This window comes from Bacidia gigantensis, assembly GCF_019456465.1.
Source record: "Bacidia gigantensis strain McMullin 20006 chromosome Unknown contig_231, whole genome shotgun sequence".
In the NCBI taxonomy this organism is placed as follows: domain Eukaryota; kingdom Fungi; phylum Ascomycota; class Lecanoromycetes; order Lecanorales; family Ramalinaceae; genus Bacidia; species Bacidia gigantensis.
The window spans coordinates 786,216-810,696 of NW_025408598.1; the positions used below are offsets into that span (position 1 = coordinate 786,216).

The following is a 24,481-nucleotide window of genomic DNA, read 5'->3' on the forward strand; positions in this document are numbered from 1 at the left end:
TCCCAACTGGGCAGAACGTAGGATAAAGCTATATAAAAAAACGCAGAATTCATGATATGGTATTGGGGATGCTAATTGTTATTGAGTTCGAAATAATTCACTAACCTCAGAGTGAATGAGATTTGTAAAGGTGGTTTCCTCCCGAACTTGCTACGCTCTTGCCAACCGTTCTTCTTAGTCCCAAGTGATAAATCTGCCTCTGCAAAGTCATTCCTACATCGTAAGCTGACTTGTTGTTAATGGGACGTTAAGAAAATAAACCGCCTGCGAAAACAAGTCTTATATTTGGTTTGCATAGGCACTTCTCTATAGCTTGTAAATATTAGTGTTACTTTGGAACACAATGAAAGTTACCCTCTTTTTCTAATCGAAATAGAAATCATACTACTTTGAGATAGAAATGATAAAGCTAATAACGATCGCAATAAGACGGTAAAGGAGAGAAGGCAGATTTATAAAAGGCAAATTTATATCAAGACTTCTTTCACTCTTATGGTTGTTCAACATTTCTGAAAATCTATAATTGAAATATGCTATCAACATGATAACAATGATGACCTTCTGCAAGTGACTTAATGAAAGAAACAGGCAGTACAAGCATAGTCGCCTTTGCGAATACCAAGCTTGTGAAATAGCGCTCTAAATCTTGTTCACGTCTGTACGCTCCTCGAGTAGTACTTATCAATATTCGAAACATTGGCCTTTGGCAGCCTTGGCGTCGTACAGTCCCCTGCTCTTTTGCCAATCTGGTGTCCTTATAGAATCGTAAACTGTCCCGTCAACGCTCCTCTTCTACCCTCTCCCAGTCATCCGGCTAGAATTTTCTATGGTGGACGCTGCTAACTATCAAACACATCCTCGCGCTGATAGTCAGTGTCATAGTTGTGCTCATACTCTTGATGGCTGGCGATGAAGACAAGAAAAGGCCGTCTGTGACCTAATTGTCTCCCTTCGAAAAAAATACAACATTGAATATTTTGCAGCCTGCCAAAGGAAGCTGGGGAAATGAATTTCTTGAGCTAGTAACATTAGAGCTAAGTAGAGGCCATTAATTCTAACAAAGTCGTCATGGTATGTAATGGACTTGAATCTCGCAAAGCGTAAAGGTCTTTGACATGCATGCGAATTCCTGTTGGCCGTCTCTTTGTCTCTTCAATTTCATGAGCTGGTGAGGCTGTCGTCCTACCTTCTACGTCTTTCCGCATGCAGCCGTCTCTGCGTCGGATCGAGACACGAGCTCGCGCCAAACGGCTCTGCTCTGTAATTTGAAGCATAAAATCCTCTTTGCACTCGCGTCGAGCTCCGGTGGCATTGAAGTCACCTGCTCGCTACCGACTCGCCTCTGCTTCGAGCGATCTCTACCTCTTGTCCTCCACCGACCCAGCCGACACCTTGAAACTTCTTTAATGCGTCTTAAGTCTCATAATTTATGTCGCGGATGGAATGTCACGGATAAGCTTAGCAGACATCACGCCTCGTGATGGTTTAGGTTATCCTTCCGTTCAATAAGATCTGCATGATTTCAAGAGTAGCTAAATACTACCGCCACTTACCGACATGCAGACAAAGTATCCAATAAGTCGCAGACTCATGCAAACAGAACACAATCGATCTTCAATTCTAATATTTCATCCCTTTGGCAACTGATCGAGGGCCAGTGGGTGTTCACTTTCGACCTGAGTCACCGCATCGAAAGGAATTGTTTTCCATTCATGCCGCATCGCTGAAAACTCCCGGAAAAGCTCCGCTTTGGGGAAAACGTGCAAATGTAAATGTCCAACAGAGATGTCCGGAGCCGGATGGAATGCACACATGAAGTCTTCTGCCTGGAGTTGCTTGAATTGAGGAGCCAACAAGTTGTAGGTAGATATCACGTCAGCAACCAGCTTCTTGGCTTGCAAAGAATCCTTTGTACGTAGTATGGCGTTTTGACCGTCGAAGATGGAAAAAGTGCGATCTAGAAGTTTCTTGCGGCCGTTTTGCGTCCCCCAGAATCCTGTAAAGTGGTTTCTGAGCTCGTTGATGATAGCACATTTGTTGGCGACCGCTTCGGGATCTACAATGTTGTGAATGCGTTTCTTTGGGATGACGAGACAGTGGCCGAAGCCTTGTCCTTCGGGGGTACATTTGCTGTATTTCGGATCCAACCAGGCGGGATACTGGCGCTTGTCATAGCTCGCTAGGTTTCCGACAATATACGAGTAATCGGATTCGGATAAGATGAACTCCTGTTTGTTATGCAAGGCAAACTCCTTTAGGAAAGTTAGATGTAATTAGTGTGAAAGCTGGCCAAACCTACAGAGAAGTAGCTATCACCCCTGGTAAAAGGTTTGAGAGAGGCTTCGGTGGTCTGATCTGCAAGCCGCTCATCTGATATCAGGCCCTTCCTAATCCGAAAATCATCTCAGGTTCACTGTTTTGTCGAGATACGGAAATGTCAGAAGAGCTCAAGATGACTTACAGTTTACTGTAGCGGTAGGTCGGATCCTTCTTCTTCCAATGATCTAGCTCTACGAGGGCTCCGTTATCAGCTGCGAAAGCGTCGCGCTTGTCCCGGTACAGGATTTTCTTTTCCTGCATTGACTTCCTGGGTGTCCTTTGCCTGATGATGGATTTGCAGTACCAAGAGACACAGATGGTGGATAAGACCGTGAACCAAAAGCTACTGCTTGAGATGAAAGTTGTCAAATGACTTCGAAGGGGAGTGTCACCGGGCATGATTAGGCGCAGGAGGTGAATAGAACGGCGTCACGGGTTTGAGGGTGCAAGGTAGGACAAAGAATGCCAGGCCTTTGTGGTGCATGACCGTTTCCATACTAGAAAGAACAAGGACCATATCTTGACATTACCGGATTGCCACCGTGTGATAGATGCTGATGAGCAAAGTGGGACGGGAGTTGCGATACGTCGGGGATGTATGATAGGGCTGAGAGGTGCCACAGCCACAGCGGGCGCCTTGAACCACCAGCGACTAGGTAGCACTGGTAGCACTACCAGTGCCCTTGTCTGCCTGAGACGAAACATTCAAGAATGAATGAATATTGCATTCAATGATGGTGGGGCCGTGAATGAGCATCGTCGAACGACTCGAATATACGAAAGCCTTGCACCCCGTGCACAAGTGATCGTACAATTACATCTCATCCTGAAATATTCACTCCGTATGCATTAGCTCTAATCGTCTACAACAGCTTCATCGCTTTCAGCGGCGCTTCCACCCTCCTCCTCCTCCTCCTCCTCCTCCTCCTCCTCGTCACTTTCATACTCGCCATCACCACCCCCGTCCGCTTCGACTTTGCCGTCGACAGCTTGCATCATCTCATCATCGTCCTCCCCGTCCGCGTCACGCTCGTCGTCATCATCGCCCTCAGCTTCCCGCTCTTCTGAGTCGTCCAGTCCTGCGTTGAAATTTGTCGTGCCTCCATGTTGGGCATCAGCGCTGTCACCGTCACGATCATCTTCCACCGGCCCATCTTGCCTTGTTCTTCTTTTGTTGCTAGATGAGGACGAACTGACACTGGTGACGTTCGCTGTCTCAGGAGTGTCCAATGGGGGCTTGCCTCGTCTGCGCAGCTGCGACGGTGTAATAATCGGGGTGGCGCTTACAGCAGACTTGCGTTGTGAGGCTCGCCAGTTACCTCGTTTCGATCTGATCCGTGCCTGTAGACCTGGGATCGGCGGAAAGATTTCATAGCGAGTTGGAGGTACTGAAGCTGCTTGGTCAAGGTAAGGCGTCCGCGGCAAGGCATTTGATTTGGTTGGTGAAACGTTCGAAGGTCGTGCAGATGGTTGTGCCTCGTTTTCGACGGCTACTAGAGGTTTCCCAGCATTTAATTGGTTGGCAAGTTGCGTCTCAATGCTAGTGATCCCATTGGTTGGAAGAATGTTGTCTTCCTCGTCTATTACGGCGACGTCATTGTCTACCGCAGCCGCTTGAACGGCTTGCTGAACGCCTTCTTCTGGCTGCGCTTGCTTGTCGTCCTCTTCATCTTCTCGCGGTGCAACTGTCGGCAGAGGAGGCGCAGTCTCGTAATGAGCGAGATTACTTCTGCCCATGATGTACGGTGTCCAGACCAGAGCGTCTGGATTCACGGTAACGTAACGTTTTCCTTCCCAATCGTCTATGCATTTATTGAAATACTCATAATCGAGCCGAAGCGCGTAGGCCTTAGTGACAGGATCACGAACAAGGGCACGAAGGCTCTCTAACGCAGCCACGATATCATCTGCAGTCATACCGGTTCGCTCGGACAAGTCAGTGATGCTGATCGGACCGATTTGGTCACACAATTCGTAAGATAATGTTAGTCGCCAATAATTGCGGTACGAGACCAGACCCATATCTGATAAAGGCTTTTCTGGAGAACCAGTCTTTCCTTCAACACGTGTAAGTAGGTATGAAAAGCTGATAAGCAGGTTACCGTATCCTTTCCGTTGATGTGTGGGTAGAGTGAGAATGCATGATACATTGTTCAAGCTACTGGGCCGTTTCTCTTTGGAAAAATAACCCACGAAGTGACATCCGAGGTCGTCGTACTCCGTCATGACATAGAAGAGGAAGGGTTCCACGTCGTAATAGAGTGTTTTCGATCCAAGGAAAAGTTTGGCAAGGAGACACAAATTCTGGCAATAGACGGGATTCTTCCGTCCATCGACCTCGAAAATCGATATCGACCTCTCGCGATATATTTCATCCCCTGGAGGATGTTTGGCGGGGCACTTGAGCTTATGCCTCCACGCGACGAAGTCGCTGCTCATATACTTCAAGCAAAATTCGCAAATGTAAAGCACCCTGTTCCTGCTATACTCTTCAGGATAAGGCGCAGCATACCAAGTCTCAATCTCGTGCCCTCCAAAATAGACGCACTTGATCTTGCTTGGAGGACCTGCAAGCTTTTGCGAGCGTCCTTTCGTCTCATTCTCTGCTTCAGACAAGGCTGCCCTTTCTTTACGCTCCTCTTCAGCCTTCTCGCGTGCTTTATTGAACTTTCCACGATCGAATTGAAGGGGCAAAGTTTTTGTCGTCTCAGCATCGTCTTCTGAAAGGATACCACCGTATGGTTTGGACTTGAGATCGTCATTCTCGCGCTCGTGAAAGGCATAGAATGGTGTGGCGTAATGTGCAGACACTCGTCGTTCCCTCTCAGGCGCGGCTTGGGACATTGAATACCTCGGCCGCTCCCTCTTTCTTTTCGATTGGAATATTGACTTAAGCTTTGTAGGCTTGATCTTGAAGGAAAGTAATAGGCTACTAGAGCTACGTTCTGTGACATTTACAAGTGACTTACTCGAACCTTCCGAATGTCGGCGTTTAGGCGTTCGGGAAGGTCTTGGAAGCTGCGATTCAGCGCTTGAGCGAGTGCCTGATTTGTCGGCCTTCGTGTTTAGAGCTTCAATCTTCTCGGCAAGAATCCGCTCTGGCGACTTTTCTGGCTCACTTGCAAGGGCACTCAGCTTTCTTGGTCGCTTTTCCGGAAGATCTGGCTGTTCAGATGTTGCCTTTCGCTTGCGTAAAGATCGGGAGCCATCGAGAGGGTCGTCGTCGAGAATCAATGTGTTGAAAACTGAGTGCGAGCCTGGCCTCGAGAGGCCACGATGAGCGGGTAAGAGATCCCTTGTGAATCTCGAGGTTGATGATTGTCGCCTGGGTCTGCTGGTCTCGTCGGGGGTATTTCGTTCGTGTGAAACTCCTTCAGGGTGCAGTCCATGTTCGACGCAACCGGGACATCTCCAAGACGATGGCTCTAATGAAGGTAAGAAACAAATTGACAATTAATCCCTGCTTGATAAAGAGGTGTTTGCTTGGAATGGAGCTAGCTTACCCATATCTAAACTAAGACTTTCGGCGTCTCGGGCACATTGCCGATGGGCTGCGTCTCGGTTAGTGCGGTCCATATTCATCATCATTAAAGCCTTCACGCGTTGTCATTCTTGCATTCTACTTACCATTATCTCCACAAACAACACACACCAGATTCTCCTCGAACTCTGGATTTGGATCATGATCCTCATCCTGGTCACAGAAACTATTGAAAATAAACCATAATCCTTGGATCTCTTGGGTCAGTCAGCCACTTACACGCAATTGTTCCTCGCTGCGACTGCTACGGATTCTTCACTTTCATCCTCGCTGGTGATTTCACCTGCGGCCTCATCATCGGCGCTCGAACTTTGGCCGGAAGAATCTTCTTCAATTTCTGAATCTTCATTCTGTGACACCCCATTACTGGTCTGGTGTTGTGCGATGCGCTGCTTTCGCGTGGTGGCCACTTTTCGTCTTGTGCTATGCTTGTTATCCTCATCCTCTTCCTCGACAGGACTACTGGATGCAGCATTTCCATTCTGCATCCTCCCATCATCTAGGCTCGGTCCATCTACGCCACTGGCTATCACATCCTCGTCTCCAGACATTGCCCCGTCCTGAGCTTCATCTCTTTCATCCAGCGGTTTGTATGCTGCCGCTTTCAGCCGGTGTTCCATCAGCCCACCATGAGCGGCAGCGCGAGTCAGCACAGCGGTAGCCAGCTTGACGACCGGCGTATGATACTTTCAAAAAGCCATAGCTACAGTATTCATGCCTGTGCTTCTTTCGACCATGTAGACTTCAGGCGATGAGGTGTCTTGTTAGACAGGTGGTCGTGATTCAATCGGCTCACTGGTGTAGGTAGGCAGGGAGGTACTTTCGGGCACTTCAGGTCTATAAACTCCCGAGAGCAATCGTAGATGGTCGTCCTGCATTCACTGAAAGGTGTTCATCCCTTCCAAAGAGTCAGACTCAACGCTCTCTAGCTCCGGTGGGCGGGCGCGGCGACCTATGTGCTGAAACCGTCAAGAAGACGTCTTTTCTCCAATGAAGTGAGTTTGGTATGTACTTGTATGGATGCGACGCGTAATATCCACTTTGATTCTGGAAGAGAGGCTTGGTGGTCAGTGTAGAGCACTTTTACGCAATTGGAGATGAGGTCCCATTGTCCCGCTAAGGGTGTTCAGCCCTACGACGGAATTCACTTTGTCTCCCCTCAACCACATGCCTGACTCTCTCAGTTCCCTGGCGTGAAATCTTGATCGAGCTTGCATGTAAATCAGAATACCTGAGCTTTCCAAGCTCCCTGTCACAAGCATGGGTGTCCCTTTCGAAGCTCTCCTCCCCTATGGGGTCATGCTCGCCGTAAGTCAAGCCAGCGCCCGTGTCCTTATCGGCAGCACTTTTACACATCCTCTGACACCCGATCAGATGTTTGGTATCACTGGAGCGGGACTCTCCACTATCAGAAACCTACAGAATGGAGGTAAACGACCTCGGTACTGCACGGACCGATGGGATAGACAAAGTGGGCAGCGTCACTTTCCAGTGGGCGAGCTCTAGCTTACAGGGCTTTCTACAGTGATGGAGAGAGACAGGAGGCTGACAGGTTATTTGCGAGGTCAAACAAATAACGTCGACGCGCCTCTAGGGTTTGAAGTCAACAATCCGTGGAAGGTAGGTTCAATAGGAACCCTTTATTGGCTCGGAAGCTCATGCGATGGCCACAGGTAGAACCACGGATAATATAACTTTCGGAGTTCATTGTCGGAATCTAAAAAGGCATCAAGACTTATCCTCTCATTTCCCTTTCAATTCGGTGACTAGGCCTTTGATACCTTGCTTTTCATCTTCTTTGATTTCGATGCCGAAGTAATCCCTCAAAGCCCTGATTCTCTCCTCCTCAGTCTTGCATTCCGTCAACAGTTTAGTATTCCCCCGCATTCTTCTTTTAGCAAATCCGTTCATAAGACTCATTGAGCCGATCAATTGGCCTTTTCCAAGGTTATCCAGCAAATATTTGACCACGACAATGGCGCTCGTGAAGAAACTTGTGCGAGATGTACTTGTGAAAAAGTTCGATATCTCATAATCCTGGGGAATAAACTCGATTTCTGTGAAGGCGTATATAGGCTGCCAGCCCTCCGATGGTGCCGCTCGATGTTGGAAGATCCATAACTTGTCTTGGTCTTCGTTCTTGTCTCTGAAGTCAGGGATGAAGTCTCGAACGAGACGTACGCCAGAGGGACTGATGCTTGTTGTCTCCCATCCTTCCTCCAGCAATATTGGTTGCGTTGGACCGTTCAAGCCAAAGCCAACGTCAACTTGATACTTCTTACCCGAAACAGAGACGATGTTGACCATATGTGACCTGGAAGTGTGTCAACAAAGATTGCAAAGGAAAGTCTATGAAGGCGAGGCACTCCTACCAGCCGGTATATCCTTCGCCATTTCCAGCTGCCGCTTTCGAGACCCGAGCTCCCACGCTCCGAACAGAATAATTCAAAGTTCGTAGTACTATCCCGAAAAAGCAATTATTTTCCATGCAGTACCCACCCCGCCTTCTCTCGACAATCTTGTCGAACAGAAAAGAAGGGTCAAGAGAGATGGCATGGTGTGGTGAGTAATGAATGGCAAGGTTCTCGAATGGGACATTGGCTAATGTGTGAATTTGAAGCTGCGTTAATGTTTGCAACTGCTCAATTGGCGAGGCGATATGAGAAATAAGTTTGTCAATTCTATCGGGGCAAGGGAATTCGATACGGTTCAAGAATTTGTCAATTTGATCAGAGGAATATCGAAGACGAGCAACATGATCTGTCATGTTCCGTAATTAAGTAGAAACTCTGTTAAACTTTTTTATCGCGATCGGACAATGGAGAGTCCTTTCGTTATACAGCAAAATTGCCCCAATTATGGACAACGGAGACGAAGCTTGCTTTTCCAAATAATTTGTGCATAATGGAAGAGACGCTAACGGCGTGAGTACTTCATAATGACGTTGCCATCTGGGGCTAGGCTATAGATTGCTCCAAATTGCTGGAACTGGATAGAGGCTTCGCTTTCATCTTGACGAAACTGACGGAGGAAATGGGGACGTTGATGCAAGCCGAATTCAATGGAACTGACAACGAATGATGAGGCTGGTGAAACCCAAGGGTTGTGCAAAACAGACGAATTTGAATTGCTTTCTTCGTCAGATGTTGTAATCTTCAAGCTTGATGGAAATTGATTTTGTATTTACGCCTAATCTTCCTCTTCGCCTCCCTCTTCTTCCCCTTCTGCTTCTTCCTCGCCGCTCTCTTCACTCTCGTCGTCTTCTTCAGCGATCCTGTCTCTCTTGTACCTCTCCTCAGCTTCCATCTCCTCAAGCTGTATATTTTTCAACTTCTGGATTCTATCAGCCGGATTTGGCATTCTGTTGAGTTTGTCCACGATCTGGCCTCGACCAATTAAGCTGATGACGATACTTGAACCAACGAAGACAGTCAGCACGAACCGATAGGTACTATACCAGGGAGGCGCCCAGCCTCTGACAACAGCTTTGCTATCAGCGAAATACGAGAGCGTAAAAGCCAGGAACTGGGAGATCAAAGCCATGTCCACGGGAAGAAGCATTGTTGGCCATGCCACTGCTGGTGCTAGAACACCGTAGGCGTAGCGTTTATAGCGTGAGACTCCCCCGTATTTGGCCCATTCAAGTCCCCAGTGGATTGCACCGAGGAAAGAGATGATCTGAGCGCTACCGTTTAGAAATACCATTAAGCTACGGTCAGGTGTGAACCTACCACTGCTCCATAACCGACTTGAAGCGGTTCGACGATCCGTAGAGCGGCCTCAGCAGTCTGACCCGAAAGTAGAAAGCCGTGGCCTGTAAGATCGGCGTGATTTATATCCCAGGCGAGATAGACAGTTGTGAGCGATGTTGCAAGGTATGGAATAACGCCTGCCATGCCGAGATATAGAGCTTCTCGTGGCACTTCATCCATGGCGAAGACCTCCTTAATAGCTCTCTAGGAAATACTGGTCAGCTTTCGTTGAGCCAGAACGCGCCTTTGCTTACAATGTCCCCCTTTATGCCAGCCATCATATCCTCCTCTTCGCCGTGACCTTGTTGCCCATGTTCATTGAGCACTGGATGAATCGAGGAAGAAGTTGAAACTTGATCGGGGTGTGTTTCGAGTTTTTCACGCTCGACGGCTTCTTCGTCCGCCTTCTTCGTCGGATCAATCGGAGGCGCGGTAATTTGGTATCGCTGCAAAGAAGTGCAAAATGGTCTGTGTAGGGTCAAAGCTAGCCTTCTTGACTTCCGAAGCTGGCCTAGACGACCAATTGGGTTTGAGGGGTCATTGCGGCCTGTGGTCGTGGAGGTACTCCGAGAGGGAGAAGCTACGAAGGAGCGAAAAGAAGAGTGACGAAGGGAGGTAGTAGCTCTTGATCGCAACATCATTGTGTATCACAGCAGTGGGATATATCAATGTGTGATTCGCTTTTTCTCCATGAGCTTGTGTGCTGGTCCTGCAACACGAAGCTTGGTTGATAGAAGTACTTTGCCTTTCGATGCTCCCTCCATGGCCAAAAAGCGCCAAGAACCTGCTACGGCGGGATTAATAGATTAATGCAAGATCGAGCTGGTATTGGTTCTACGCTTTCATGATAAGGTATGTGCCCTCCCCCTGCCCCAGCAGATTCAGACATCGACCTTGAAATGCTGGATTGGTCCAAAGCTGTGTAACCAGAAACCCCCTTCAAGCTCAGCATTGAGTTGTTCGTCAAGAAAAGTCTTGACACCCACAGCTTCTCGTGAGTAGGTCTTTAGCAGTGAGAGATCCTTCAAGAAGCTCAGAAGCAGCTAATGGAAAAGTACCTATGACGCACTTGGTCCTGCTGTTTGGAAGCAAGTTTCCTTCTTCATTCACACCTGCCACTTGACTGAGAGCTTCAAACCCTTCGCATTCATTGCATCCTCTGATTGGTAAAGCTATCAGCGAACGGTTAGGAGCCTCGTCTGTTTTGGCCTCCCAAGTAGAGCTAAGCAGCGTGGAAAGATCTCGCGCTGTTTTGGAGTCCTGCTACCATGACTCCGGGCGCTCTTTGAACGACCCTGAACTCTTTTGCGTCTTGTCTTTACAATTTTTATTTGCTGGACCACCTGCCACTACCAACTCCCTTGTCAGGGTTACGGCCACATCAGCTCATCATGCTTGAGGGGCTGGTTGCAAACCTGCTGAACAGGTTCCTGGGCATGTATGTCAAGAACTTTGATGCGAAGCAGCTCAACGTAGGAATATGGAACGGAGATCTCAAGCTTCGAAACCTAGAGCTTCGGCGCGAAGCCTTGGACCAATTGCACTTCCCAGTCAACGTTGTCGAGGGTCATCTTGGTCAGCTGACTATGTCAATACCATGGACGAATTTGCGGGGAAAGCCTGTCAGAGTAAACATCGAAGACGTCTTTCTCTTAGCAGCGCCCAAGGAAGATGCAGAATACAACGAAGATGAGGAGGTCAAGCGTGCCCACGATGTGAAAATGGAGAAACTTGAGAACGCTGAGTTATTGAAACAGCGCAACGTTGAGGGTCAAAGTGCCGAGGAACAGCAGAAAACACAAAGCTTTACAGAAAGCGTCACGACTGCTGTCGTTGACAATTTACAGATCAGCGTCAAGAATATCCATATCCGCTACGAGGACTCTATCTCTGCGCCAGGCCATCCTTTTGCGCTCGGGTTTACCCTGAAAGAGTTCAGCGCTGTCAGTACCGATGGCAATTGGAAACCGAGTTATGCCCAACCGACCTCTGACACGGCGCATAAGCTAGCCGTCCTGAATAGTTTCGCATTTTACTGGAATACAGATGCAGATCTGTTTGGCAGCGGAAGCGGGCAGAACATTGGGGCCGAGGCGCAAGGTACAGATCATAAGTTGATTATCGAAAACTTTCAAAGGACTCTAGAGGATGGACAAACTCACCAATACATGCTGAAGCCCGTGAGCGGTAGGGCCGCTGTAGAGCTTGACAAGACGGGTAAAACTGAGAAGCCCAAGGTCAAAGCACGACTGTTATTTCAAGAGCTCGGTTTCGTTATCGATGATGAACAGTATCGCGATGCATTGATGCTTGTAGATCTCTTCCATTATTTCAACCGGCATCAAGAGTACAAGAAATTTCAGCCTAAAAGCAGCCCAAAAGAGGATCCCAAAGGTTGGCTCCAATTTGCGTTCACATCTGTCCACTCCAAGATACACGAGCGAAACAGGCGGTGGACCTGGGACTATTTCAAAGAGCGGCGCGACGATCGTAAGCACTATATCGAGCTTTTCAAGAAGAAGAAAAGGGACGAAAAGCTTTCAAGTGAAGAGAACGAAGAACTTACTAAATTGGAAAAGAAGCTCGGGTACGAAGACTTGCGATTCTGGCGCTCCTTGGCCCGAACCCAGCTACGGAAGGAAAAGGTCGGCGTAGAGAAGGCGCCGCCGAAGCAGACATGGTCACAGTGGGCATTCGGTTCTGGGAAACAAGCATCGGAAACCCAGTCCGAAGATACCACAATGAGCGAAGAACAGAGACAGGAGCTCTATTCAGCGATTGACTGGGATGACAAGAAAGCTATTACCGAGAGCGTCGACGTGCCACGCGAGAGCGTCAAACTCCAGGTCGAGTCTGCCCTGAAAACTGGTAGCTTCACTCTCAAAAGAGAACCCCACGGTCAAGCCACCGAGATCCTGGCCTTGATGTTTGACAATTTCCAAGCGAAAGCTCTTCAACGCCCAGATTCTTTCCTAGCAGACGTCAGTCTTGGAGGCATGCGTGTAGACGACGGTACCACTCAGGGAAGCCTTTTTCCACAGATTGTAAACTTCAAGGATGCCACAGGGGGAGCGTACCAACGTCCATAGAAGATGTGGCTGCTGAGAATGCGGATCCCAAATCCGAGAAGGCAAAGGAGGAGGTCGCGGAAGATGCATTATTTCATATGGTTTTCGAACAAAACCCTCTCAACGGAAGCGCTGATTCCGCCCTCATGATGAAGATCAAGAGTGTAGAAGTCGTTTATAATCCACGGTTCATTGTCGAAGTCGCCAACTTTTTCAAACCGCCAGAGCGACATATGGAGTCGATTGGAGCTTTGCTAGAGACTGCCGGGGAGACGGTTGAAGGTATTCGACAGCAGACTCGTGCTGGGTTGGAGTTTGCCCTCGAAGAGCATAAGACCCTGAATGCTAATCTTGACATTCAAGCACCACTAATTATCATTCCAGAAAGCATAACGGAAAAGAGTGCACTTTGCCTCATTCTTGACGCAGGTCACGTCAGTCTGAGGAGCGAGCTTGTTGATAAAGAAACAATGCGTGACATTCAGTCCAAACAGAAGAAGCAGTACACAGACGATGATTTCCGGCAATTGGAGAGCTTAATGTATGATAAATTCCTGTTAAAGCTTGACTCTACCCAGCTCCTCCTTGGGCCTGGAATCGAGGCAACAAAAGCTCAGCTGGATGCAAAAGATGACCCAAGCAATCTCCACATCATTGACCGTATCAACATGGACTTTACCCTAGAAACTTCCATAATACCCAAAGCGAGCGACCTCACAAAAACACGCATATCCGGTCACCTTCCTGTTTTACACGCTTCAATATCTGACAAAAAATACAAAAATCTGATGAAACTTATCGATATTGCTATTCCAAAATTCGAAAGCGACGAGCCACTTGATGGGAAGACGAAGGCACCTACCAGAAAAGGCCAACCTTCAAATTCGGAAAGGTCGCGTGCTGACGAGGTGATGGGTAGGCCTCGTTCCAAGTCTGTATCAGCCGGCCACCGAGAGCTCGATGTCGAGGAAGATTCTGAGGCGGAGGGAGACTCGCGCAAACGGACTGGCATCCAAAGAGCCGACACCCAGGAAGTGAACTTGCATCAAAGGAATTTTGAATTCAAATTCACAGTGGAAAGATTACAGGGTTCCCTGTATCGTGCAGACCCCGACGGTCGAAAGGCAGATCAGCTCCTAGTCGAGCTTATTGCGGAACATTTTGAGATGGATTTCTATCTGAGGCCTTATGACATGGTTGCCGAGGTTTTGCTCAAAAAGCTAAACATTGATGACTACATTGAAGAAGACCCTAGCTCCGAATTCAAGAAGATAATATCCAGCGAGGGTTTTGACGCTAAAGGCGACAAAGATCTCTTCAACGTGAAATTTGTCAAAGTCAACGATGAATCGCCCGAGTTCGCATCTACTTACGAAGGCATCGCGACGAATCTTGACGTCTCAGTATCGACTATCAACCTTGTCATAACCAGGAGGACTTTGCTGACGCTGCTTGACTTTGTCCTCATTACCTTTACAAGCCCGGATCAAACGCCGCCTTCACAGAAGACTATCGAGAAAGACACGGAAGATAGCAAAGAGGCGCAAACAGCCGCTCCCGATTCGACATCAAAAGCCGACAAAATACGAATTAAAGCAGTCCTGCAGAGCGTCGCTTTCATTCTCAATAATGATGGGATACGCCTTGCCACCCTATCTCTTAATTCCGCGGATGTCGGCATCTTGCTGGATGGAGGCTCGATGAACATTGCGGCTCGCCTGGGAAATCTTTCTCTTGTAGACGACATCAACCAAGGAGCATCTCCTGACTCATCGCTTCGTAGGCTGATCAGTATAGAAGGTGACGAACTTGCAGATTTCAAATATCAAACATTTGATTCTCGCAGTAAATCGTACCCTGGATATGACTCAAAAATCCACCTGAGATCTGGCTCTATCAAGGTCAATTTCTTGGAAGAGCCTTTCAGGAAGATTATCAATTTCCTAGTCAAATTCGGACAAATGCAAGCGATTTTCAATGCCGCCAGACAAGCAGCAGCAAATCAAGCGAGTCAATTACAAGAATCGCAGAGCAAAATGCGTTTTGATGTGCTCGTCAAAACCCCAATTCTAGTGCTCCCCCGTGCAATGGTGGCAGATAGACCTCGTGATATGTTAACCGCATATCTTGGGGAAATCTATGCTAGCAACCACTTCGCTAAGCTTGGAAAATCCGGTCCTGAAGGCAATAAGATTACCGCGGGCATAAGAAATGTTCGCTTGACCTCAATATTTCATTACGAAGAAGGAGACTTTGAAGAGCTCGAGATGATCGATAAGGTGGATCTAGATTTCAAAGTCATCTCCGCCGAACACCAGGCAGGCTCTAAGCGACCCGATACGGAAGTGGAAGGTAAGATGTCTCCAATTAATTTGTGCATTGCGCAAACCCAGCTCAGGTTTCTTATGGAGCTGTCGAAGACAATCCCTGGTGCACTTGCGACAGATGAGGATGAAATCGAGGAGGAGGCTATGGCTGAGCTTCCCAAATCTACCGTGGAAACGGCAAGGCAGATGACGGATGACACACATGGGGCTGAGGACAAGATTGCTTCTCCAGCCCATCAAGAGCCTGAGATTGGGTCTAGCCCCGAAACACGGACGAAACTGGACTTTTTGTTTGAAGCTCCGAAGGTGGCACTGGAGTTGTTGTTAGCAAAGGAGCAAGAGCCTGTTGGCGATGTCGAATCGGCTAGCTTGTCCAGGTTTGCGCTCAATGACACCAAAGTCAAAGTGCGCATGATGACAGATGAATCACTTGAGTCAGAACTACTGATAAATTCTTTTACAATCAAGGATAGTCGAAAACGCGAAACAAACAAATTCAGGAAGATCATGTCCCTCATTAACGATGACGTTAAACAGCAATTCATGGCTAGTGTGACTATTTCAGGCGGCAAAGAGAAGCATATGATCGCTATGTTGACTATCGACAGCCCCAGGGTCATCATGGCGATAGATTACCTCCTCGCAGTACAAGCTTTTACACAAAGCGCGTTTCCTTCCGAACAGTCTCTAGAAATCGATGGAAACACGCAGGGAGCTCTTATGGATGATGATACAGACAGCGTCTTGACTACCCCTATCGATACTCAACGACTTTCGCCTGAAACGCCTGCAGTCGATGACAAAAAAGAGAATTCAACGAGCATGTCTTTCCGCATTAACGTGGTTGACGCTCAAGTGATTCTCATTGCAAACCCAGCCATTCCTAATTCCGAGGCAATCGTACTCGGAACTAAACAAGTATTGGTCTCCCAACAGAATGCTTCAACCCTCCAGATTTCACGTATTGGCATGTTTCTTTGCCGTATGGACAAGTTCGACACAAGTCGTCTACGTATTTTGGATGACTTTTCTATTACCATGTCAATGGACAGCCGCTCGCAGGGAAAGCAATCTTCTTTGACTAGCATCTCGATCGATATTGAGCCTTTGGTACTTCGTCTATCTCTTCGCGACATTCTACTCGCTCTACAGATCGTCAATAAGGCTTCGGAAATAAGCAACAGTGTGAGCGGGACAGATAAACCCTCCGATCCTGAGCCTGAACGCATCAAGGAAATTACTGGCCAAGGCGCGGCATCAACAAAACGAAAATCAGTCGTTGGCAAGCCTGGCTCCACTATCGCACAGCGTACAGCCAAGACAGCAAACTCGCGAACCTCAAAAGCTCCGTCAGAGCTAACCAGCCGAGAGAGCTCTATCATGATGAAACGTGAAGAGATGACTGCTACTATAGAGGGGATCAGAGTGATCTTGATCGGCGACCTACATGAGCTACCATTACTGGACTGGAGCGTCAAGAAATTCAACGTCGACGTGCGCGACTGGTCAACGTCAATGAACGGCGATACAATTTTTGACACGTACATTAATGTGTATAACTTCTCGAAGTCAGCTTGGGAACCGTTGATCGAACCATGGCAACTGGGCTTTGCATGTATCAAAGGATCAGAATCCTGACCTTTTCACTGTTGAGGTATATTCCCACAAGATGCTAGAGCTTACGTTCACCTCTGCAACAATCGCATTGGCCTCCAAGTCCGCTCAATTTCTCTCGACCGATGAAGATGTGCTATCGAAGCCTCGAGGTGCCGATGCCCCATACAGGATCCGCAATTATACAGGCTTTGATCTTAATATATGGGCTGCTTCGAGAGAAGAGGACCAGGGATCTGCTGCAAAGCTTACTGATGGCGAAGAGATTCCGTGGCGCTTCGAAGATCCAACTACAATGCGCGAGAACCTTACCCCAGAAGGCAATTCTGGTATTGTTGGCATCAAACTTGAAGGCAGTGGATTCGACAGCGTAGAAAGAATTAGTGTCAATCGCGAGGGCGAAATATTGTACAACTTAAAGCCTAGGAAAGACAAAGTCCTACATCGGCTTTTAGTAGACGTAAAGCTAGGCATTGATAACGTGAAGTATATCACCTTCCGCTCGCCGCTTCTGGTCGAGAATCTTACACAAATTCCGGTGGAGATTGGCGTGTTCAGTCCAGAAGAGGGCCACCTGCTAAAGATTGAGAAAATTGCTCCTAGCGAATCAAGGCCAGCACCCGTGGGTGCAGCTTTCATGCATTCCTTGATCGTTCGACCTGATCCAGGTTTTGGCTATGCTTGGTCTAATGAAAGGCTCTTCTGGAAAGACCTATTGAAACGTTCCACACGAACGATATCGTGTCGCGGTGAAGGGAGCGATCAGTCTCCCCCTTTCTATTTCCAGCTGAATGCAGCATATGACAAGAATGATCCCATGACAAGTGTCTACCCATACATGCGTCTTCGACTACATGCACCGATTGAGGTTCAGAACCTCTTGCCTTACGACTTCAAGTACCGTATCTACGACAAGAGCACTAAGAAAGACTGGACGAATTTTCTACGCAAGGGTGGCGTTAGTCCTGTGCATGTGGTAGAGCTGTCGCACGTACTGTTGCTAAGTATTGAGATGCAAGACACCGTTTTCAAACGTAGCGAATTCGCTGTCGTCAATTCTAGTGTCCAGGAAGACTTTCATCGAGAGAAGACGTTGCCAGTTACGGACGCTAATGGCAATCAACTAAATCTGAAGCTTCACTACTTGAACATGCCTGACAGTGGGGGGCTTTCAAGGTCTCCGTTTACTCCCCATACCTCGTTTTGAATCAAACTGGTCTCGACATTAACATCCAAAGCAAGACGATGTTCGCATCTAGCAAATCTGCAGCCGGACAAGGCATGAAAATGGATTCTGCTCACGGCACGCGTAAAGCTCTTCCATACATGTTCTCCTACCCGTCGGATGATCGTAAGAACCGTGCCAGCATCAAAGTTGGTGACTCAGCTTGGAGTAAGCCCCAAAGCTTTGAGGCCATTGGCAGCGCTTACGACGTAGTCGTGCCTTCCACCTCTTCTAAGACTGAAACAAATATCGGTGTTTCTGTCTTAGAAGGCGAGGGCAAATACAACTTGACCAAGGTCGTTACGGTAGCGCCTCGATTCATCGTCAAGAATAAGATCAATGAAGATATCGATGTTCGAGAACCAGGCTCCTCAAACGTAATCAAGCTAAAACACGGAGATCTTGCTCCTTTGCAGTCCCTACGTCAATCTGCTGAGAAACAACTCAGTCTATGTTGGCCGGGGGTGAATAATCATTGGTCTTCTCCCTTCAATATCTCGAACGTTGGTACCGTGCATGTCAAGCTTGCTAAAAATGGGCAACGGCAGCAATTGATTCGTGCGGAAATCATAATGGAAGCTGCTACAATATTCTTACACCTGAGCATCGAAACCAAACACTGGCCTTTCTCTATGCGGAATGAAAGCGACATAGAATTCATGTTTTATCAAGTCAATCCGAACCTTTCTGAAAATGAGTACGATCGAAACTCCTCATGGAAGCCCATTCGCTACCGGCTACCAGCGAAAAGCATCATGCCATATGCTTGGGACTATCCTGCGTCGAAGAACAAGGAGCTGATGTTGATTGCTAACGATAAGGAACGTCGAATCAAGCTTGCAGAGATTGGAAATTTGGTGCCATTCAAAGTACCAGCGGCGCAAGGCCGACCACCCAGGATTATTGATCTTAATATCGTCGCAGATGGACCCACACAGACACTCGTGATCTCTAATTACAAGCAGTCGAAGAGTCTATACAAGCAAAAGTCAAACCAGGCGCAGTCATCACAGAGCAGCCTGGCTACAAACTTCGAAGTCAAGGAACCTGAGTCAGAGGTGACCTTTAAGGCTAATCTCCGACTTGCTGGTATTGGTATATCGCTCGTAAACAGGCAATTGAAAGAATTGCTGTACCTGACGTTACGGGAAATTGAATTCAAATACTGTGACTCGAAGCTATACCAGACGCTTAATGCTACCATCAAGTGGATACAGATAGATAATCAGCTTTATGGCGGCATCTTTCCAATCTTGCTCTACCCTAGCGTGGTGCCAAAGACCGGCAAGGAAATGGAGGCACATCCAATTTTCCACTCGATGGTCACTAGAGTCAAGGACGATTCATACGGTGTCCTCTACATCAAGTACTTCACCTTGCTTCTGCAGCAGATGACGGTCGAGCTCGACGAGGACTTCATTTTTGCTATGCTAGACTTTGCCAAGGTCCCAGGTGCATCGTGGTCCGAAGAAGCAACAGACAAGCTGTGTGACGAAGACTTGAGTATACCCGAGCCGCAAAAGCAAGAGCAAGGCCAAGATGTCTACTTTGAATTCTTTCACCTGCAACCTATGCAAATCGACTTATCATTCGTTCGGACTGAGCGCATCAACGCTGAGGATACTGCTTCGTCCTCTAATCCCCTAGTATTTTTCGTGAACGTGATGACGATGTCGGTAGGGAACGTGAATGACGCTCCATTGAGGTTAAATGCCCTCATGTTAGAGAATGCACGCATATCCATTCCTGCTCTCATGTCCAACGTGCAAAGTCACTACACTCAGGAGGTTTTGAGGCAGGTACATGTGATTCTTGGTTCTGCCGACTTCCTCGGAAACCCAGTTGGCTTATTTACCAACGTTAGCTCTGGGGTTGCAGACATATTCTACGAGCCATACCAAGGCCTTGTCATGACCGATCGGCCGCAAGAGTTGGGCATAGGTATTGCAAAGGGGGCCTCTAGCTTTGTCAAGAAATCCGTCTTTGGTTTCTCTGACAGCATGGCGAAATTCACTGGTAGTATGTCAAAAGGGCTGGCGGCGGCGACACTTGACAAAGAGTATCAAGATCAAAGGCGAATGTCTAAGTCTCGCAACCGACCGAAACATGCCCTTTATGGCGTCACTTCAGGTGGCAATGCCTTTGCAAGCAGCTTAGCCAGTGGGATCGGTGGCCTTGCAAGGCATCCGTTGCAAGGCGCTGAAAAAGAAGGGTTTGAGGGCTTCATGAAAGGTGTCGGGAAAGGTTTCCTTGGACTAGCCACGAAGCCCGCCATTGGGGCTTTCGACCTCGCATCTAGTAAGCAGCTTCGCCATCGGTATCATTTGCAATTTTACTGACAGGCCATAGATATGGCCGAAGGCGTTCGTAACACAACCACGGTTTTTGATCAGGAAGGTCTCGACCGCGTCCGCCTCACCCGATTCATCGGCCTGGACGGGATTGTTCGACCATATGCCCAACGCGAAGCTCTAGGTCAATTTTGGCTAAAGACTGTGGACGACGGCAAATATTTCAATGAGGATTATATTGCTCACCTTGAAATGCCAAGCAAGGATGTAATGGTTATGCTGACCTACAGCCGTATTTTGCTTGTCAAGACAAAGAAGCTGAAAATGGAATGGGACATCAAGCTGAATGATATCCAGACCATCTCGAAAGAGCGAACAGGCATGAACGTCACTCTCAAAGGAGGAACCAATGGACCGTTCATTCCAGTATCCGACGAGGCAAGCAGGAACTGGCTGTACAAACAGATTGGAATTGCTGTGAATGCTTTTAACGACAAATATAACGCCAAAGGATGAGGACATGAATTGTATTGCATGAGTAGCCATCTATGGGCTTAGACTAGCAAATTTGTCGGCGTTTTCGTGATTGATTGGTTGACCAGATAGCATAGCGAGGCGCATTGTCACGATACTTTTCATCAGATCATAACCTAGCTCATAAGATTATCATATAGTAAATGCGAGTCTTATGTGTTCAACTTCAGCATACTATAAGTCCCAAATCTTTTTCGCGTCATGTCTGGCCTTCGCTCACCTCATTACTTCCACAGCACACCTCTTTTGGCACGATGTCCGCAGTCCCCATCCAGAGCTCTTCACCATCCAAGCCTTCTCCGTCGAAGCCGCTCAAGAAGCCGAAGCTGACCCATTTCCTCGCTCTTCCAATTTGCTTCGAAACTTCAAGACTCCAATTGGCTACTTCGCTGTCGCGCTTCACGAATCTTGTTGCCGTCTCCGAGACACGCCATAAGTCCCATAAAAAGCGCAAAGAATCGAGCAAAGGGGAAGAGGCAGCAGATCAAAGCGATGAGAGAATCAAAAATCAACTCTCGATCCAAGTGAAGGAAGATCATGCCTGCCCGAGCCTTGAGGATAACCCTGTTGCGGAATCTCAAGGTCAGGAAAGAGAGGAAAGTCTTCACGCAGATGTCGATACGGCACTCCAAGCAGGTGAAAGCCCAGCTGAAAGAGCGAAGGGCAAGGATGGTGTCGAGCACGAAGGGCAGGCGGAGGACGAGCGGGTCCCTAAGGCAGCGATTCGCAAGCCGGGCAGTCTACATTTTACATTGGGAGTCATGAGCTTGGAGACGTCTGAGAAGGTGGAGGAGGCTGTTCGCTTCTTGAAAGGATTAGATCTTACTTCTATGGCAAAAGAGGCCATCGAGGTGTCTGAAAAGGGCAAAACAGAGAATGGGGGAACGGCTGATGAAAGGACAGCGAGTGGAAAGTATGCCAGTCCATGTGCAGGTAGAGAAATTGAAAAGATTGAATCTGAGAATGCCGAGCTTGATGTTCAGAAAAGCGAGGATTTCATGTCCTCCAGATCTGAATCGCAGCAACAGCACCAGTCTATCAAAACACACCCTTTCACCATCAGCCTGACAGGGCTGAAAGCTCTCCCCTCGCCAAAGAAAGCAACGATTCTCTACGCCTTCCCAACCCCCTTACAACCGCTCCAATTCTTTACAGCTAAATTGCACAGCGCCTTTTCTGAAGCTGGCTTCTTATTACCTGATACGCGGAAGCTATTGCTACATGCTACGATCGTGAATACGATTTACGCTCTTAAAGGAGGGCGGAAGGGGAAGGGGAAGGTCAAGGTAAAGGGGAGATTGACGATCGATGCTCGGCGGATTTGCGAAGAGTGGAAGGCTGTGATGTGGGCGGAGGATGTAAGGGTAGATAGAGTGGGTTTGTATGAGATGGGGGCGGAGAAGGTCTATGAGAGCTGCGAGAGAAATGTGAGGGAGGACGATAAGGAAGGGGGAATAGGTGAGACGAAAGGGAAGGGAAGGGTGGTGGATGAGGTGTACAAGGAAGTTGCGGCTGCGACGATACACTGAACTAGTCTTGAGGGTCTGAAGGCGGTCGAGAAATGGATTGGGCAGCAACTTGGTGACCGTCATGTGTGATTGTGGGTCAGACGAAAGAAGAGAGCTCGCCCGCGTTGGATGCGGATTTTTGGAGAGGACTGAAGCTATACAGCAGAGCTCCTGTGCTGACAAACTTGATCAGGTACTTGAGTCTGCTAATGCAGTCATCTGGCTTGACGTGTAACTGATATCTTGACTGGGGTGATCTTTCATCTCCCTTGAGGGCTCAAGCGCCCTTCACGTTTTGTCTTGGAAAGTGAAAAAGTCGTTCAACATCATGAAGCTCGTGACATTCGCAAATTTTCTGGTCTCTACCAGTGCGAGGTAAGACAATCAGGTTCTTTTCCTTGGGTAAAGGGAATTTAACCTGCAACAGTCCCGAACGAATTTCTGGGTCTCTTATCGAAATGACAAAATGCGCCGTTGACACGGTTCTTGAATTGCATTTTTTCGATAATCTTTCACGTTGCGAGTTGTGCAGTAGAGAATACCACCGCTTGCGTGTTTGATGTGCTTTAGGCCTCTTGGTCGGCTTTGCCAATCGAAATAGAGTCTCTGGGCATTCTCCCTTACTTTTTCTGCTCTTACCCGAATTACAGGCTGTGAAGGTCATGGTCACAACATGGCGTCGAGGCGGCATTGACCTTTCATATTGTCCCGTGGGAAAATGCAATCAAATGCTGCACTGTGAGGATGAGCAAGTCATACGGCGTATTGCCAGGCGTTTCGCTTTGAAATGTACGAGGCTGGCAAATGGGGCCGCTAAGTGAAGAGTTTTCCTCTTCTCCGCATGGCCGCGCGCTCGTACTATGGTCCTCTGGCTGCTCATGGTATGTTTGTGTGGAAGACATGTAAGCTGATCGTCATTGATTGGAACAGTACAAATCGGGATGGAAAGCGTGCCAAGCGCACATTTCGTTCATTGAAGGCATATTCAGAAGCAGGGGCATAGCTTCCGTCGATCGCGAAAGCGTTCAAGTCTATGACGGACGTGATTCTGGCAGTGAGTTTTAAAGTCCTGTTGCGACTGTAATGAAAGTTTCCATTATCTTACATTTACTGTCGTGGCAACGCAAAGTTCCTCAACAGCCTCTTTGGTCGAGAGGAAGTGGTATATCCAGCCAGCATTCTCTCGTGGTCACGTTCTATTCATCTTTGAAGAATTTCTTGAGGATCTTCTCTGCAGTAGCATAATCCTCCCGGACTCGTTGAGTTGTCTGTCCTATGAGGTTCAAAAAGTACTCGCTATCATGCTGATCTGGATTTCCAGCTGCATCTTTACCCTGGCCAAAATGCTGTATCTTCTCACAGGAATCTCGTACTTTGCTGAGACCTAGGGTTGCGGAAGAACCTTTGAGGAAGTGACCTAATGACGATAAAGCTTCAAGGTCTTTATTGGCGCTAGACATGTCACATCAAGATTAGGACGAATTCCTTGTGTAAACAAACGAGACTTGTGCCGATGAGGAAGCAAATGTAGATCAACAAGAGGTTATTCGGAGTTTTGCATCGATAGTCCAAGGACATCAAGCGCGGAGATCTAGCCGGTTTACATGGACTTACATCGCTTTGTCCAGTTTCTTGATGGTTTCTTCCGCTTGCTCGAAAAAGCCATAAACAATACCTCTCGAGAAATCACGCTCCTCTTCGTCGTCGTCCATTTCCAAGATTTGTCCGAAAGTATTTGGATCAACATTTTCACCACTAGGATCGAGCTGGGTCAACGTCTATTCCAGGTCGGCACATTAGTAGCGTCTAGGGTGTAAGCAAGAGGGTCAGATGTACCTCTTGACCAGCCATGTTCAGTGGTTCCACGTCCTGCGTCCGGAACGTCGACTATCAGGCCTAGTGAAGCAAGGTCTGAGGTTAGTGATAAAAATGCCACTTTCTTCGTGGTAGGTTGACGAGTTTCTACCTGCAAGAGTTATGAGCCAACCGGTGGTCCCGGAAAGCCAAGCTGATCCTCAGATGCGTGTCGGTCAGCACAAGCTATTTATATGAAGAGAATTGCAGGCGAGCAGTTCATGAGGGGCCTGGTGATTGGGCGCGCATCAAAAGATTGCTTGAGAGAAGGAGATACTCTGGCTGCAAGGCGGTAATCAGGCCATTATAGCAATATCGAAATGACTGGAGAGGGATCGACTGGTAAGCTCACGGGAAGGCGCGCCAGGCTCAGAAACGATTGTTCGGTCTGGTGGTTGGTGTTGTTGCAGCAAGAAACTAATGATAATGGCTTAGGGTGGGTCAGACA

At 48.0% G+C, this 24,481-nt stretch overlaps 8 protein-coding genes across 8 annotated transcripts; 3 read left to right on the plus strand and 5 right to left on the minus strand.

The window, feature by feature from the left end:
* Positions 1-1,628: 1,628 nt before the first annotated feature.
* Positions 1,629-2,580, minus strand: KY384_004251 (uncharacterized protein; the record flags this gene model as incomplete). Its single annotated transcript, XM_044812757.1, has 3 exons — positions 1,629-2,252; positions 2,300-2,387; positions 2,462-2,580. The coding sequence occupies 3 exons, from the start codon at positions 2,578-2,580 to the stop codon at positions 1,629-1,631; spliced, it is 831 nt and encodes a 276-aa protein (XP_044670177.1).
* A 594-nt stretch (positions 2,581-3,174) lies between these two features.
* Positions 3,175-6,480, minus strand: KY384_004252 (uncharacterized protein; the record flags this gene model as incomplete). The annotated part of the gene is made up of 3 exons (XM_044812758.1): positions 3,175-5,687; positions 5,947-6,026; positions 6,080-6,480. The coding sequence occupies 3 exons, from the start codon at positions 6,478-6,480 to the stop codon at positions 3,175-3,177; spliced, it is 2,994 nt and encodes a 997-aa protein (XP_044670178.1).
* Positions 6,481-7,603: 1,123 nt separating this feature from the next.
* On the minus strand, positions 7,604-8,167 carry KY384_004253 (uncharacterized protein; the record flags this gene model as incomplete). The annotated part of the gene is made up of 1 exon (XM_044812759.1): positions 7,604-8,167. One exon carries the CDS (start codon positions 8,165-8,167, stop codon positions 7,604-7,606), a length of 564 nt encoding a protein of 187 aa, XP_044670179.1.
* An 882-nt stretch (positions 8,168-9,049) lies between these two features.
* KY384_004254 (uncharacterized protein) lies at positions 9,050-10,376 on the minus strand (the record flags this gene model as incomplete). The annotated part of the gene is made up of 4 exons (XM_044812760.1): positions 9,050-9,538; positions 9,592-9,816; positions 9,867-10,058; positions 10,353-10,376. 4 exons carry the CDS (start codon positions 10,374-10,376, stop codon positions 9,050-9,052), a joined length of 930 nt encoding a protein of 309 aa, XP_044670180.1.
* A 627-nt stretch (positions 10,377-11,003) lies between these two features.
* KY384_004255 (uncharacterized protein) lies at positions 11,004-16,645 on the plus strand (the record flags this gene model as incomplete). Its single annotated transcript, XM_044812761.1, has 2 exons — positions 11,004-12,624; positions 12,705-16,645. The coding sequence occupies 2 exons, from the start codon at positions 11,004-11,006 to the stop codon at positions 16,643-16,645; spliced, it is 5,562 nt and encodes a 1,853-aa protein (XP_044670181.1).
* Positions 16,646-16,676: 31 nt separating this feature from the next.
* On the plus strand, positions 16,677-20,653 carry KY384_004256 (uncharacterized protein; the record flags this gene model as incomplete). Its single annotated transcript, XM_044812762.1, has 3 exons — positions 16,677-17,720; positions 17,783-20,144; positions 20,196-20,653. 3 exons carry the CDS (start codon positions 16,677-16,679, stop codon positions 20,651-20,653), a joined length of 3,864 nt encoding a protein of 1,287 aa, XP_044670182.1.
* Positions 20,654-20,925: 272 nt separating this feature from the next.
* KY384_004257 (uncharacterized protein) lies at positions 20,926-22,200 on the plus strand (the record flags this gene model as incomplete). Its single annotated transcript, XM_044812763.1, has 1 exon — positions 20,926-22,200. One exon carries the CDS (start codon positions 20,926-20,928, stop codon positions 22,198-22,200), a length of 1,275 nt encoding a protein of 424 aa, XP_044670183.1.
* A 1,175-nt stretch (positions 22,201-23,375) lies between these two features.
* Positions 23,376-24,030, minus strand: KY384_004258 (uncharacterized protein; the record flags this gene model as incomplete). The annotated part of the gene is made up of 3 exons (XM_044812764.1): positions 23,376-23,631; positions 23,794-23,957; positions 24,016-24,030. 3 exons carry the CDS (start codon positions 24,028-24,030, stop codon positions 23,376-23,378), a joined length of 435 nt encoding a protein of 144 aa, XP_044670184.1.
* Positions 24,031-24,481: the final 451 nt, after the last annotated feature.